This window comes from Hyaena hyaena, unplaced genomic scaffold (assembly GCF_003009895.1).
Source record: "Hyaena hyaena isolate Hyena2069 unplaced genomic scaffold, ASM300989v1 scaffold_95, whole genome shotgun sequence".
Taxonomy (NCBI): domain Eukaryota; kingdom Metazoa; phylum Chordata; class Mammalia; order Carnivora; family Hyaenidae; genus Hyaena; species Hyaena hyaena.
This window is the reverse complement of record NW_024080727.1, coordinates 879335-893072: the sequence shown is the minus strand read 5'-3', so window position 1 is coordinate 893072 and position 13738 is coordinate 879335. Positions and strand designations below refer to the sequence as shown.

General features: G+C 42.4%; 1 protein-coding gene across 1 annotated transcript; it reads right to left on the bottom strand.

Annotated features, from left to right (window-relative positions):
• Positions 1–79: 79 nt before the first annotated feature.
• Positions 80–13066, bottom strand: SNRPA1 (small nuclear ribonucleoprotein polypeptide A'). The gene is made up of 9 exons (XM_039235065.1): positions 12909–13066; positions 11092–11239; positions 10109–10187; positions 5631–5677; positions 5239–5341; positions 4471–4550; positions 3988–4063; positions 3314–3407; positions 80–517 (listed from the first exon to the last, which is right to left on the bottom strand). Exons 1-9 carry the CDS (start codon positions 12988–12990, stop codon positions 459–461), a joined length of 768 nt encoding a protein of 255 aa, XP_039090996.1. The 5' UTR covers positions 12991–13066; the 3' UTR covers positions 80–458.
• Positions 13067–13738: the final 672 nt, after the last annotated feature.

Genomic DNA, 13738 nt, shown 5'->3' with positions numbered 1-13738 from the left:
TGCCTTTAACAAAGCTGTTCTTTGCATGGGAAAAAAATGCATCAGGGATCACAGAGTCTTACAGAAACCACTGGCAGCACACAGATAATCTTCAGTTTTATTAAGAATTTAAAAATCTAAATATTTAAAGAGGCCTGTGAAGCCTACCTAGAAACAGTGCCCTCTGGCATCTCCAACTGAAACATGTCCAAACACCTCACTGCACACCCCGCCCCGATGACAGACAACTTGGCAGCACAGCGAATGTCTTTGTATTTTTACTATTTGTAAAAAAATGGCATTTAGCATTTAGATTTCAAAATGTATAATATTACAAAATTACCAGCAGCAGTCTTAAGCATTTCAACATTTCAATTCCACTTTGCTGACACAAACAAGGCTGTCATTCCAAGTTCAAAAAGCAGGACTTGTCCCCGGTGGGCATAGTATACATCCAGCAGATACTCAGGCCATACTGCTCAGGACCCATTTGTGACCGTGTCTTCTTCCATCTCCTCTTCGCCGTCATCAGTGGGGCCTAAGGAAAAACACAAAGCCACACGTCATATTGATTTTACAGCATGTGTTTGCTAGTATGCGAGTGGCCAATCTGCGAAGCTACTGCACGCTACTCCCTGACTAGGAACAAACCCCAGCAGCCCCTGCCTCAGGGAGCTTACAGCCCAGAGAATGGCCGTCTTTGGCAGGTATGGGAAGGGATGGTCAATTCCTAGAGGGAAAGGATCACAAAGATGTTTTATAAAAAGTCAAACTCATTGCCTGACATTCTAACCATCTTTGGTTGAGCTGTTCATTCATTCATTATTTTTCGTGAAGGTAAAAAGCTTTTACTTTGTGTTTTGTTCTTACAACTACCACAGGGAAAGAAAATGGGAATATTCAGAAAGCATTTGGATGTGGCCTACATGCCAGATAATAGGACTACTCAGTGACTTTACTGTCTCTAACCAAGGGAAAATATGCAAAAACCAAGTCTGTTACATCTATTCATCAATTTATGACAGATATTTTGGTTACTGTATTCTGAAAAAAGGAAATGTTTTAACTCCATCAGTGTTTGGGACAATTACTCTTGTTTAAGCCTAATGTTTTAACAGGTAGACCCAATGTCACATTTCTAGATGCAAAACTACCAAGGTAGGAATCCCAGTCAAGTATTAGCATACTCAGAAGCCGAGGCCCACTGAAATCCATGGAGTGCCCTGAACAATTTCTACCTTCCTCTCCCTACTGAACTTTCAGATCGCACTGAAAATCCCAATAGATCCTAAGGCCCAAAGAAAACATTTTGAGGGGACACAAATTAATTCAGTAAATCTATCATATTACAGTCACAATAAGTAATTGTGATATTGCCTCTTCCCCTAACCTGTCACCACTGAGCCTCAGAGGCCTTTACATGTTGCTGAGGACACAGGCCTCATCCATCACAGTCTGCAGCACCTTGTGTGGCCCAGGCATTCTTTCTCTGTTGGCTCATCTCACATTCTCCCTGTGCCTTGAACTTCACTCACACTGGCCTCTTTCAGTTCTAGTGTGCAAGGTTCCTTTTTACTACAGGTCCTTTGCCCGCGCAGTCCCCGACATCCTGCTTTGCCTTGAGCATGCCACTCTGCCTTTGTTTAGTTCAGTAATTCTCAAACACATTAGTTTTGGGACCCAAAGAGCTTTTGTTTCCGTACATTTATGGATACTAGATCAATCAATACTGTATTAGAAATTAAAATGGAAGATTTTAAACAAGTAGTAACTCACTTAAAAATGTATCCATTACATGTTAATGTTTGTATTTTTATAAAAATATTATTTTCCAAAACAAAAATATTTAGTGAGAAGGCTGGCGCTATTTTACATGTGTGCCTATCTCTGTAATGTCTGATGTCTCATGAGTGGCAGTCAGCTGGACTCTTGTACTGGCTTCTTCATTTCCACCTGTGGCAAACCTACTGTTTTCACTGAAGGATGTAAAGAACATCAGCCTCATACAGCTGTGCAGTTAGAAAAGGAAGGACTGTTCTCAGAGTTTTTGCAGACAGTGTGGATTTTCTTTTTTGGCCCTAAGCTAAAACTTGACCAAAGTGGTAGTTTCTTAAGGGTTAGTGACAAGCTCACTCCACGTTCGAGAAGATGCCTGCCTCTCAACCAAAACAACTATACAAGTGCATGGAGACAACCATCCAACTTAGGCTAAGTGCTGCTCACATACCCCCGTCCTGCCCCCCGGAGCATCAAAACATGTGCGCTCAAAGGGTGGTATTTACTAACACCCATCTCTTTGCTTCCTTCAGGAAGGACATTCCTAAGTGACACTGGTATTTACTAAGAGTGCACAGCAGTTAAGAATGAGGACTACAAATATCCTCTGGGTCACTTCCTGGACCTGTGCTGAGGCCCCACCAGTTTCACCCCCATTGCATTCACACCATCAGTGCAAATGTTAGTAGCGATGAAAAAAAGTAAAGCCTTTATGTTATTATAGAGAGTTTTGACCTCAGAGGCCCAGTGGCTCAAGGACTACACAGTGAGAACCACTGGTCTAATTAATGTCTTACTCATTTCTAGCTTCTGTTCAAACACAATTTGCCCAGAGAACTTTCTCTGAGTTGCAGTGTAGGTAGAAGCCCCCAGTTACACTCATATCAAAACTTGTGACATGCATAATGTTGAGTAGTTTTTACTTTATATTCCCAGGGCCCAATATCCTGCCTGACACACAGGTGGCATTCAGATATTAGAATAGTCAACACTTATCAAAAACTTACGCTAATAACAAACCCTGTGCTAAGTACTACCTGTAAACTGTCTTATCCTTCCCCCAAACTTTTTGAGGTTGGTACTATATATTATCTCAGATTTAAAGACGAGGGAACAACTTGACATTAAGTGAGGATGAAGAAACTCACCCGAAGAGAGACCTGGTAAGGCTAAGATCTGAGCTATATGTTGTTTGGCTCTGTAGCTTGTGTTTCCAACTACTAAGCTATCAATCCTACACACACACACACACACACACACACACACACACGCAGGTCAAAGTCCACACAGTTACCTCTCTAGCATTCAGTTTCCCCCATGACTAGGGAATAACGTGTGCTTCAATTTTTACATAAGAAACCCTTGGAGCCCTATGCCATAATAGTTTACATCAAATAACTTATCTTCCAAGAGCATATGAAGAAAGGGATTTCATTTGCATTGATGCTAATGAGGCACTATTCTAACATTTGTGGGTCACAGCACCTAAACTGTTTAGGAATCCACTGCAAGTATAACATCAGTCTGGAAGTTCACAGACAGACCATTATGTCCTGACCTGATCTGCGTTCCCTGCCAGGGATCTGACCAGACTGCAGCAAGCCCTTCAGCCGCTCTACTTCAGCCAGAGTTGACGCATTTGCTATGGCATTCTGGAGGACAGAAAACAACAGAGATGGACAATTAATTGCATCTAAGTATCAATCACCCAGAAAACCCTACAAAAGTCCACAGCAACTTTTTGAGTTGGAACATTAAACAGCTGTACTGGGAGAATTTTACTGTAACATTCAGCAAATGATCACTGCACATGTCCTAAAATTTTAGCTAATTAAAGCACCTATGTGGAATTATGTTACTGGATAATTTAGGAGCAATATTAGGAAAGCAGGATTTCCCACTGATCATCAAGCAGATCTTTGAGACAGCAAATCTTTGAAAGTAAAAATTAAGGCAAACAACCAAGACAGCATACTTAGGTAACTGACCGTTCAAATAAACACCCTGGGAAAAAGAAAAGGAACTAGAACTGCCTCTGCTCTGACTGGCTCATACAAGCAATTCAAGTCAAAGCGTAGCTGAGTATCACGTTAAGCTAGTTCCCTTCTTACACAGAAATGGTGCAGGAATCTAGCGGGGGATGGGGGTTGGGGAGGCCGGGATGTTTAGAACTTGGTCTATTACATATTTTGTGTCCAAAACCTATGGCAACTGTCCTAACATATTTTTTACCTTGATGGCTTCTACATCCCCTGGAGACGGCCCACCTTTCTTTTTGTCAGTCGGCAAACCAGCACCTGGGTTGAAACTTGGGAGGGGAGGGAAGAACGTAACTGTTAAATCCAGACCAACAGAAATTGCTTCTCTTTTACTTTCAAAAAGGCTTTTGAAAGTAATTCAACCAGTGTAGTATCTTATCTTTGTTAACAAACTGATACAAGAAACTCTCTCCTTCAGAAACACCACCCAGTTCATCTTCCTCTAGAGAAAGCAGGATGTATATAATGTTGCATTAAGACTGAACACCGGAAGTATTTGCTAACCTGGTAGAAATCTCATGTGATGTGTGGACCATTGATGGTCATGGGCTATCATCACACAAATTCAATTCGGGATTAGTCACAGGTGTTTTGTTTAGTTCTGCAGGAGGCAAAAAGCCAGACAGATAGTGTTTCTGAAGGTGAAGTGGAGTGAAGTTGGATATCCGTATCTTACGTTTTGCTTCTCCTGGCAATATCCTTTGCAAGTTGTGCACCCCGTTTGCCCTTGAACATTTTCTCTGCTTCCTGACGCTCCTACAGCAACACCACACACAGAGTTAATGGAAATAGGAATACCACGTGCATTTAGATGCATTCCTCAGAAAACACGGAAGAAAACTCTCCTGAAATACTCTGGACTGGTAAAAATACCAAAAAGTCAATTTCAAATTCAAAGGAGACACAATGGCCTTGCCTTTTCTGGTGAAGCTCCCTGAAGAACGTTCCCCCTCCTAGCTTCGAGGAGGGACTCTGGAGGAACTAAGAAGGTTTAAAAAGGAAAAAACAAAACAAAAACCACAAAACAAAACAAAAAAAACCCCACAAAACAAAAACTAACCAAAAAAAACAACCAAAACCCCACTCCCTATAAAGGGAAAATCATTCTAACAAAGTTGCTGAAAAATGGATTCTCTAAGCTCCCCATGGCGGAACACATATCTAAACACAGTCTTGTTGGCACCACTCACAGCGGCTCCAATACCATGCTACCTCTCAACAACGAACAACTACTACAAAACACAGCTTTAACTTAAAGTCCTACTATAAACTCTGTTACAAAAAAAAAAAAAAAAAAAAAAAAATCTGACTTAACATTTTCTTTCCCACATTTTTATTACAAACCAACAGTAAAACACATTAGGCAAGTTAAAAAAAATCAACAGCAAAAGTATAAATTAAAACATGAATGTATGACGACTTACAGCCAACAGAATATACTTACTTTCAGTTTCACCTTCTGGAAATCCAGTACTCTGACTTGCGGAACTTTATAAATTACATACAGTCTGTAATGCTTCTTATTTGTTACAGGATTTCTCAGAATACTGCAAGAAAAGGAATAACAATGCCAATCTTGTTCATAGCTTAGGATTCAAGAGGTCCATTTTTAATAAAATCAAATGAGTCCATACACTAAGGAAAAGTCGACTTTTTTTCACATTTCAATGTTACTCAGTTAACATTAGGGAAGTTTTAATAGAGCACTGGACCTAAAGGAAGTATTTTCAGTATTTGTTTTTAAAAGGTGCTTCTTACTGGTTATTTTAAGATCAAGGCTGATAATGGTGTCTCTGTAAAGGACTTCACTGTCACCACCACAAATCATTTCCATACCTTAGGTAAGTCAGTGATTTGAGAGATGCCAAAGGGTCCAGATCACCCTGTAAAACAAATAGCCAGAGGTAAGAACACGAATACCACAGGCTACTTTTTTTGAGAGAGCGCGAGCGAGCACATGAGCAGGGGAGAGGAGCAGAGGGGGAGATACCGAGAGTGAGAGAGAGGGTAAGGGAGTAGGGGCAGATAGACAGAGAGTGAATCCCAAAGCAGGCTCCATGCTCAGTGTAGAGACTGACACAGGGCTCAATCCTGTGACCCTGGATCATGACCTGAACCGAAATCAAGAGTCAGACACTTAACCAACTGGGCTATGCAGGTGTCCCCGTCCCGCCATAGGCTATTTTGATGCTCTGAAATGGCAGATGCCTTTGGAGCAAGGACTCCTCTTTTATCTACTGATAAACTAGTGAGTAAATTTGAGCTTCTTAAGCTGAAAATCTTAGCCACAGCCATAAAAGCTTCTGTCTCAATAGACCCGCCCCCCCAAAAAAAGTGATATCCTGTAGCAACTTCAAAAGGGCTAGACTTTAGGGGCGCCTGGGTGGCTTAGTCGGTTAAGCATCTGACTTTTGCTTGGGTCATGATCTCGCGATTCGTGGGTTCGAGCCCCGCGTCAGGCTCTGTGCTGACTGCCAGCTCAGAGCCTGAAGCCTGTTTCAGTCTGTGACTCCCTCTCTCTCTGGCCCTCCCCTGCTCATGCTGTCTCTCTGTCTCTCTCCTAGAAATAAATAAAACATTTAAAAAAAAAAAAAAAGGGTCTAGACTTTAAAGCAACGATTTAGAAAAGAAAGAAATGTCCAAGCTGATGCAACTTTGGAGCAAGTTATTCACACAGGGAATCTCCAGCTGGATCTTGGTGGAAGGTGGTTTTTCCCACTAGTACCTGTAAGTGCCTGGTGGTGACACAGGCATCTCATGGTTGAGAGGAGGGATCTTTATTTATTTTTATTTTTGTAAATATTTATTTTAGAGAGAGAGCAGGGGAGAGGGACAGCGAGGGAGAGAATTTGCACTCAACCTCACAAACCATGAGATCATAACCTGAGGCAAGAGCAAAAGTCGGAAGCTTAACTGATGGAGTCACCCAGGCGCCCCATGGGAGGCACCTTTATTCAAGGCTCCCTCAAATCACTTCAGATAATTATTCAAGGACAAGGAGTTTAAAAAAAAGAAAAAAGGACCCAATTATGGGAAAAAGGCAGTTTTTTGGTTTTTAATCTTCCCAAATTATCCCACAGAACACACGGCAACAGCACAGCAAAACTGAAGCCTATGGTTAACAGCTACAACTAAACTAGATGGAAAGGCGTTCTGGAAAGAACCCTCAAGCAGGAACGAGTAGAGACCAACTATCAGGGGAGCTCCACGACCTTCATGGGGGCAACATCTGAGCAGGAAGAAGCAGAGGGAAGGCAGAGGCATCCGACAAGCCTGAGCACTTATACGTACATCCCAATTTAAGTCTGACGGGGCCAGGCAATTTGGGCCCTCGCTTTTAATACTAACCAGAAACAGTATCCCTTCCAGGACAAAGGCCTACAATGGGGAGAAACTGCTAGAATCAGACTAAAATTGAGCAGGTCAGGGGCAAGAGGGACAATGAGAAAAAAGTACAGACAAAAAAAAAGCAAGAGGGGAACAAAGCCAGTAGATCAGAAAATAAGCTGCCATTTTAAACATACTTCACAAACACCATAAGAGGGAGCTCTAAGCTTGCTACTGGCATAGCACCACTAAAATATACAGGATGAACTAAAAAGGAACAAAAGCAGACAAACATCGCATGATCCCACTTATATGTTTAATTAAAAAAAAAAAAAAAAAGAGACCCACTCTTAGCAACAGAGAGTTGAATGGTGGTTACCAGAGGCTGAGGGTTGCAGGGGTGGGAGGGAACATGAACTACTGATCAAAGAGTATAAACTTTCAGTTATAAGCTGAGTAAGTTCTGGAGACCTAATGTACAACATGGTGATTATAGTTAATAATAATGTACTACTGTGTACTTGAAATTTGCTGAGAGGGGCACCTGGGTGGCTCAGTTAAGTGTCTGACTTTGGTTCAGGTTATGATCTCATGGTCTGTAGGTTTGAGCCCCATGTTGGGCTCTGTGCTGACAGCTCAGAGCCTGGAGCCTGCTTCAGATTCTGTGTCTCCCTCTCTTTCTGCCTTTCTCCCGCTCGTGCTCTCTCTTTCCATAATTTAAAAAAAATTTTTTTTGCTGAGAATAGATATCAAGTATTCTCACCACACAAACAAAAAGTAAATATGTGAGGTAATGGATATGTTAATTTGATAATGGTAATCACAATGTGTACATTTCTCAAAAATCACACTGCACGCCTTAGATACATACAATTTTTATCTTAGTCATACCTCAGCAAAGCTACAAAAAACCCAAAAAGGAACAAAGAATGGCAATTTTTGTTACACTCACACAAACTGTGTAAAACATAATGACAATGTCTTAAAGGCTTTTTTTTTAAAGACAGAATAAATAACATGTTGAATGATTTGAAATGTTTAACATCATTGTATTGTTTAAGAAGCTAAGGGTACTGGTTAACTCAAAACTTTAATGAAGGTGTATTTTTATTTATTAATTTTTAATATTTTTTAAATATTTATTTTTGAGAGAGAGAACATGCACACATGTACAAGGGGCAGAGAGAGAGGGAGACACAGAATCGGAAGCAGGCTCCAGGCTCTGAGCTGTCAGGACAGAGCCTGACACGGGGCTCAAACTTGAGGGGCTCAAACTCATGAGCTGTCAGATCATGACCTGAACGGAAGCTAGACACTTAACAGGAGGAGCCATCCAGGAGCCCCCAATGAATGTGTATTTTAATTCCCACAATGCTAAGAATAGGAATAAGTACGGGCGCCTGGATGGCTCCGTCAGTTAAGAGTCCCACTCTGGATTTTGGCTCAGATCATGATCTCAGGGTCATGAGATAGACCTGCACGCACATCGGGCTCTACACTGAGAATGAAGCCTGCTTAAGAATCTCCCTGTCCCTCTGCCTCCTTCCCCTGCTTTCAGTCTCTGGCTCTGGCTCTCTCTCTCTCAAAAAAAAAAAAAAAAAAAAAGGAATAAGTAATTCCTACACTATTAGTAGGCAAAGAATAACAGAGAAAAAGAGAGAGAGAATGAACACAATGAAGAGGAAAAAAAAAAAAGAAACGCAGAATAGGGACTCAAATAGTAACCTCCAGAAAACAGAGAAGACAAACTCAAATATACCAGTAATTATATTATGTAAATAGCCCAAATATTTCATTTAAAATACAGACTTCACATTGGATTTTTAAAAATCCTATCACATTTGCTGTTTTTAAGAGATAAACCTAAAATACAAGGCAGAAAGGTTGAAAGTCAATTCTGGATGGACAAAAATTTATCATACAAACGCCAGCTAAAACAAAGTTTGTTCTGGCGTATTACAACAAATAAAACAGACAAGGTAGAACAGTACTAATAGAGATAAAGAGGGACACAACAGAATAATAAAAAGACACGGCCTCAGACCAGTGCTTTCTTACTTCTAGAGTCAAGAACTCTGAGAATCTGCAGGAAGCTCTGGACTGAGTCCACAGGAAAGGAACAATCAGGAAAACAGGGAAGGGAGGTAAGAAAAAAAGCACAAAATCAAGTCACATAACATGGACTTAAACATCCAATGTTTAAGTGAAAAAGTTAGGTTACAAAACAATGTATACCACAAGCTCAATTTTGTTAAATAATCTCATCCAAATGGAGAAAACTTGCCCCTTATCTCCCAGGAAAACCAATTCCAAGTGGATCACTGACCCAAATGTGAAGACTAAAGCACGTTTCTGGACTATAACTGTCCAAGAAAAGTTAACGTGTTACATACATTATGTAACTAAATTTTGTGGCAGCCAATGAGAAGAGAAAAACAAGTGAAACTAATTTTAGTAGAATATTATTTAACCTATTATCCAAAATACTACCATTTTAAGTATCAACATAAAAAACTGATAGTCTACATTCTTTTTTGTACTAAGTCTCTGAAATCTGATGTGTATTTTAGTTCTAGTACATCACAATTCAGAGTAGCCAGGTGTGGCTAACGGCTACCATACCGGACAATGAAATTCTAGAAGACAACTTAAGTGAGTTTTTCTGTGACTCTGGGGTAGGGGAAGCTTGACAGACCATCAAAAGCATTAGCAACAACAACAACAACAAAAAACGGATAAATTAGATAAATTGGACTGCACTTAAATAAGGGACCTCTCTATCAAGACACCCTAAGACAGTCCAAAGGTGAGCTACAGAGTGGAAAAGGGTATCTGCAACATACATGACCGAAAGAGACCCAGATCTTGAATTAAGAAAAAGACAAAGGATAATCAGATAATTTTCTGGATTTTCCAAATTTTCTCTAAGAGGCATGCAGTGCCTTTAATTCCTCCCCCCAAATACATTTTCCCCCTGTTCAACTTACCAGTTCCACAAGACTGTTGTTGGTGAGAATGAGTTCTGTCAGACAGGGTAGAGCCTGATCAAGTCCCTCACCTATGCGGCTAAAATGAAAACAAAGAGTCTTCGTAAGAGTGAAAAGTTAGAAAGCTAACAATTTCATCTAAGTCCCTGCTCAGAAGATTTCAGACTCCAAAGTTGGAAGAACTTTAGAGATCTTTCTTCTGACACCCTATCTGACAGAGGGAAAATGAGGCACAAAGAGCAAACATTATCACAGGGTTAGTGGCAGAAGGCGGATGATCCTAGACCCATGTCTCCCGAAGGGTTGCGCTACCACAACTGTCCAGGGAAAGCAAAGCGAAGAAGAAACTTCTCAGCTTATCATGACTTCCGTGCAGGCAGCAGAAATACAAATGACTCTGCATTCACAGCTCAGCTACACCGTAAGGGGATGGTTAACTCAGAAGAAAATATGCGTATTGTAATAAAACCAAGTCACTACCTAGTACTTCTTAAAGACATTGTCTATAGACTTTCAATAACTTTTCGGATGAAATTTACTCAGAGACGATGAAAGAGGGTTAAAAAAAAAAAATAACCCTCAGTTTCAGTAAGTAATATTCTAAAAATCAGTTGGAAAAAAACAAATGTCAGAGGATACGAGAGACATTTAGTCAAAAATATAATTGTTGAACTTTATGCATCTTTTTAATATAATCCTGATAATTCCAGTGATTGTTTTAGAAGTCAAAATATGTAAAAAACAGCATGTTTATAACTTAAATATATTTATTACCATATGTATATAAGTATTTCTGAACAGGTGCAAATCAATGTAGACCAATGCCAAGTTAATCTCTGTATCTGATATGGGAAAAATGCAGCTTGTTTCTCCTTTTAAGAAGAAACATGTAGGCTCAACCAGTAGTACTACAGTGTCTTCAGGGAACACGGCAACATTTTACTCTAGGGGGAAAAAATTACTTTCCAGTAGCAGACACTTACCATATTCTATTGTTGTTCACTAATAACGTTTTCAGTCTTCTCAACAAAGGAAAACCATCCAGTTTCCTGATTTCGTTGTCAGAAAAATCAATAGCATCAAACTGGTCTAAGGTAGCACCTAGATTTTCAATGACAGGAATCTTATACCCTATAAAATGGAGGGAAAATACACAAGTATTAATATAGTTAAAAGGTACCTGAAAACATCAGCGGTACTTCATGGTAATTTGACTCAGAGCTTCCATATGTTCAGAAAGTGTTTACCCAGCACCTATGCTGTGCCAAACACTATGCAAATGTGCAAGGTACTGGCACATAAAATGAGGGTCGCATGTCCCAGCTGCCGAGAAGCTTACAGTCTAGGAGTGGAGATGAAGACAGTGATCACAACAAGGTCAAGGTCTGTGATAACGAAGACACTAATAGCAATATTGGTAGCTAACATCTGCAAGACTATTTACAAGGTGTCTCACTGTTCGAAATAAATGGCATGATGACAGTTTACACTGTGAGCTGCTTACTGTCAGTGTCCAAGTCTTGTTCCCACGTTGTGGACAATCTTAAGCTCTTTTGCATTCCCACAGGCCACATTCGTAGAACTTACCAGGACATCCTAGTGATACCATGTCCGGTCCCCTTTACCTCCCCCCTGCTACAATCCAGAGTTGAAAGTCAATGGTTTATACACAACGGTATAGAAATCATCACCCTGTGAACAATTCACTCAGATACTCACTGATCTGTCTAAAATGGACATAGCTATTGTGCTAGGTACTGGCAGAAGAAACGAACCCAAGCCAAGGTTAAAGTGCATTAATTCTGCGCTGCAAGGGCTACATCAGCGTAAGCGCTGCACCAAAACAAGTATCCCCAACACCCGATGCACTTCAGACTTAGAAGGCAGAGATCAGTCTGCGTCAAGAGAGTGTAAGTGGTCAGTTACTCCCTAACCGAACTTCTCCCTGGGAAACTTAATTTCAACAAAATGAAAAGCACCGGCTTTTGTGAGCCAGGAATTCAAGCCGAGAGCAGAGCCCGCAGTAGCACCGCTCCTACTGCTCCGCGGGTGGTGTTGCCCCTTTCTTAGGCGCAAATCGAATTGTATTATTTCATCCGCTGAGAAACTGCTCTTCACATCCTTCCTATAAAATCTTTTCCTTGAAATGCCGAGTAGACAGCTGCACTCCCATTTTTTTTTAACCAAGCCTTACCAAGATTGAAAGCGCTACATGAATCTGAGTGATTCAGAGCTTCCACCCCTTACATACGGCACTCGTGGTGCATTCCTCTTCAAAATGTTGTGATAAAGGGCAGTATCAGACGACCGAAGCTATTAAGAAAGAAATCGTGGGGGAAGAAGCCATCGCTTTTGTTAGGACTTCATTTCCTCCCTCGCAAATTACAGATAATTAACACGTATCCTGTCTATAATCCCTGTAATAACACTCTGACGTCTTTACTGAGAATGAACCGGTCGCTGAACACTAGGATTACAATTATTAACACTTCCCCAGCTCTCAAACAGTTCAGACTGCGAAACACGCCGAGCAAGGCCGAACTGAGGCACACGGTGTGGATCAGGAAGCGCTCAATCAATCCGCTGTGTGTGAGTAGGAGAGCGGCCGTCTGAAGCCCCAGAAAGGCCTAGGAATGGTCTTCTGGCAGCAAAGTCAGGACTCAGGGCCGGGAGGCGCTGGCGCAGCCCGGCTTGGCGCCCACAATGCAGGCCTGCTGGCCAGGCTCCAGCCCTCCGCGCACGCGGCGGGGCACTAACCACCCGGCGGCGCGCTGAGGCCCACCCACGCCCCCGGACTCACCCCGGAGGTCCAGCTCGCGGTCCCGCACGGCGTTGGTGTACTGCGCCGCCTGCTCGATCAGCTCTGCCGTCAGTTTCACCATCCTGCCGCCTCCCGCTGCCGGTGCCGCGGCCCGCCAGCTGCTTCCCGCCGCCTCCTGCCCGCCAGATTTCCCAGCGTCCCCCGCGCCCCGCCGCCAGGCAACACCAATCGCAGCCGGCGCGTGCGCGCGCAGCTCGACACCCAGACCGAAGCAATCGAAGAGCCACGCCCCAGATCGCGTTCTCTTTGGAGGTCCTGGCGCATTTGAAGGTGTCTCAGGTTTTGGGTGCTTCCTGAGGGCTTATCTGGAGGAGGGTCTCTGATTCCAGATGTTTGTGTTCGCAAGTTAAGCAAAATGTGAAAGCACCCGAGTGGAACTTTCTCATGCAATGGTGCACATTCAGGTGGGAGGGGACGCTGTGTTTGTCTTCACTCACCCCTGGGATCCAGTGAGGAGGGGTCCCGGACTTCAGGTTCCCATCCTGGTCCAGGGCTTTGGCCTCCGGGGCTACCACGTGAGAACCAGGTCAAGGTAAGGCGCAGGGCCACTTCGCTGGGACCGCCTTACCTCCGAGTGCATCCGACAGGAATCTGCGCACCGTTCAGTGTGCGGTTTGTCTTTTGATCTCCAGACATTTCAATATTCACAAGGAAGCATGATATACAGAAAAGTGCGCAAACCGGGAGTCTGGAACGTGACAGACAGCCACAGAGTAAGCACACCTGCGTTGCTGCCTCTGGGTCCAGAAGAAAAACCCTTTGCTGAAAGCTTCCCTCCTTTCCCTAAGGCAATGATGAACCCAGCACCC

Bases quoted from the DNA above. Each gene is read 5' to 3' on its own strand.
- SNRPA1 (XM_039235065.1), bottom strand. From the start codon at position 12,990: ATGGTGAAACTGACGGCAGAGCTGATCGAGCAGGCGGCGCAGTACACC. The intron at 5,342-5,630 runs GTATGGAAATGA...CTTTTCTTGCAG, and splicing joins AAATCACTGACTTACCTAAG to TATTCTGAGAAATCCTGTAA. The intron at 3,408-3,987 runs GTAAAAAATATG...TCTGTCCTCCAG, and splicing joins GGGATGTAGAAGCCATCAAG to AATGCCATAGCAAATGCGTC.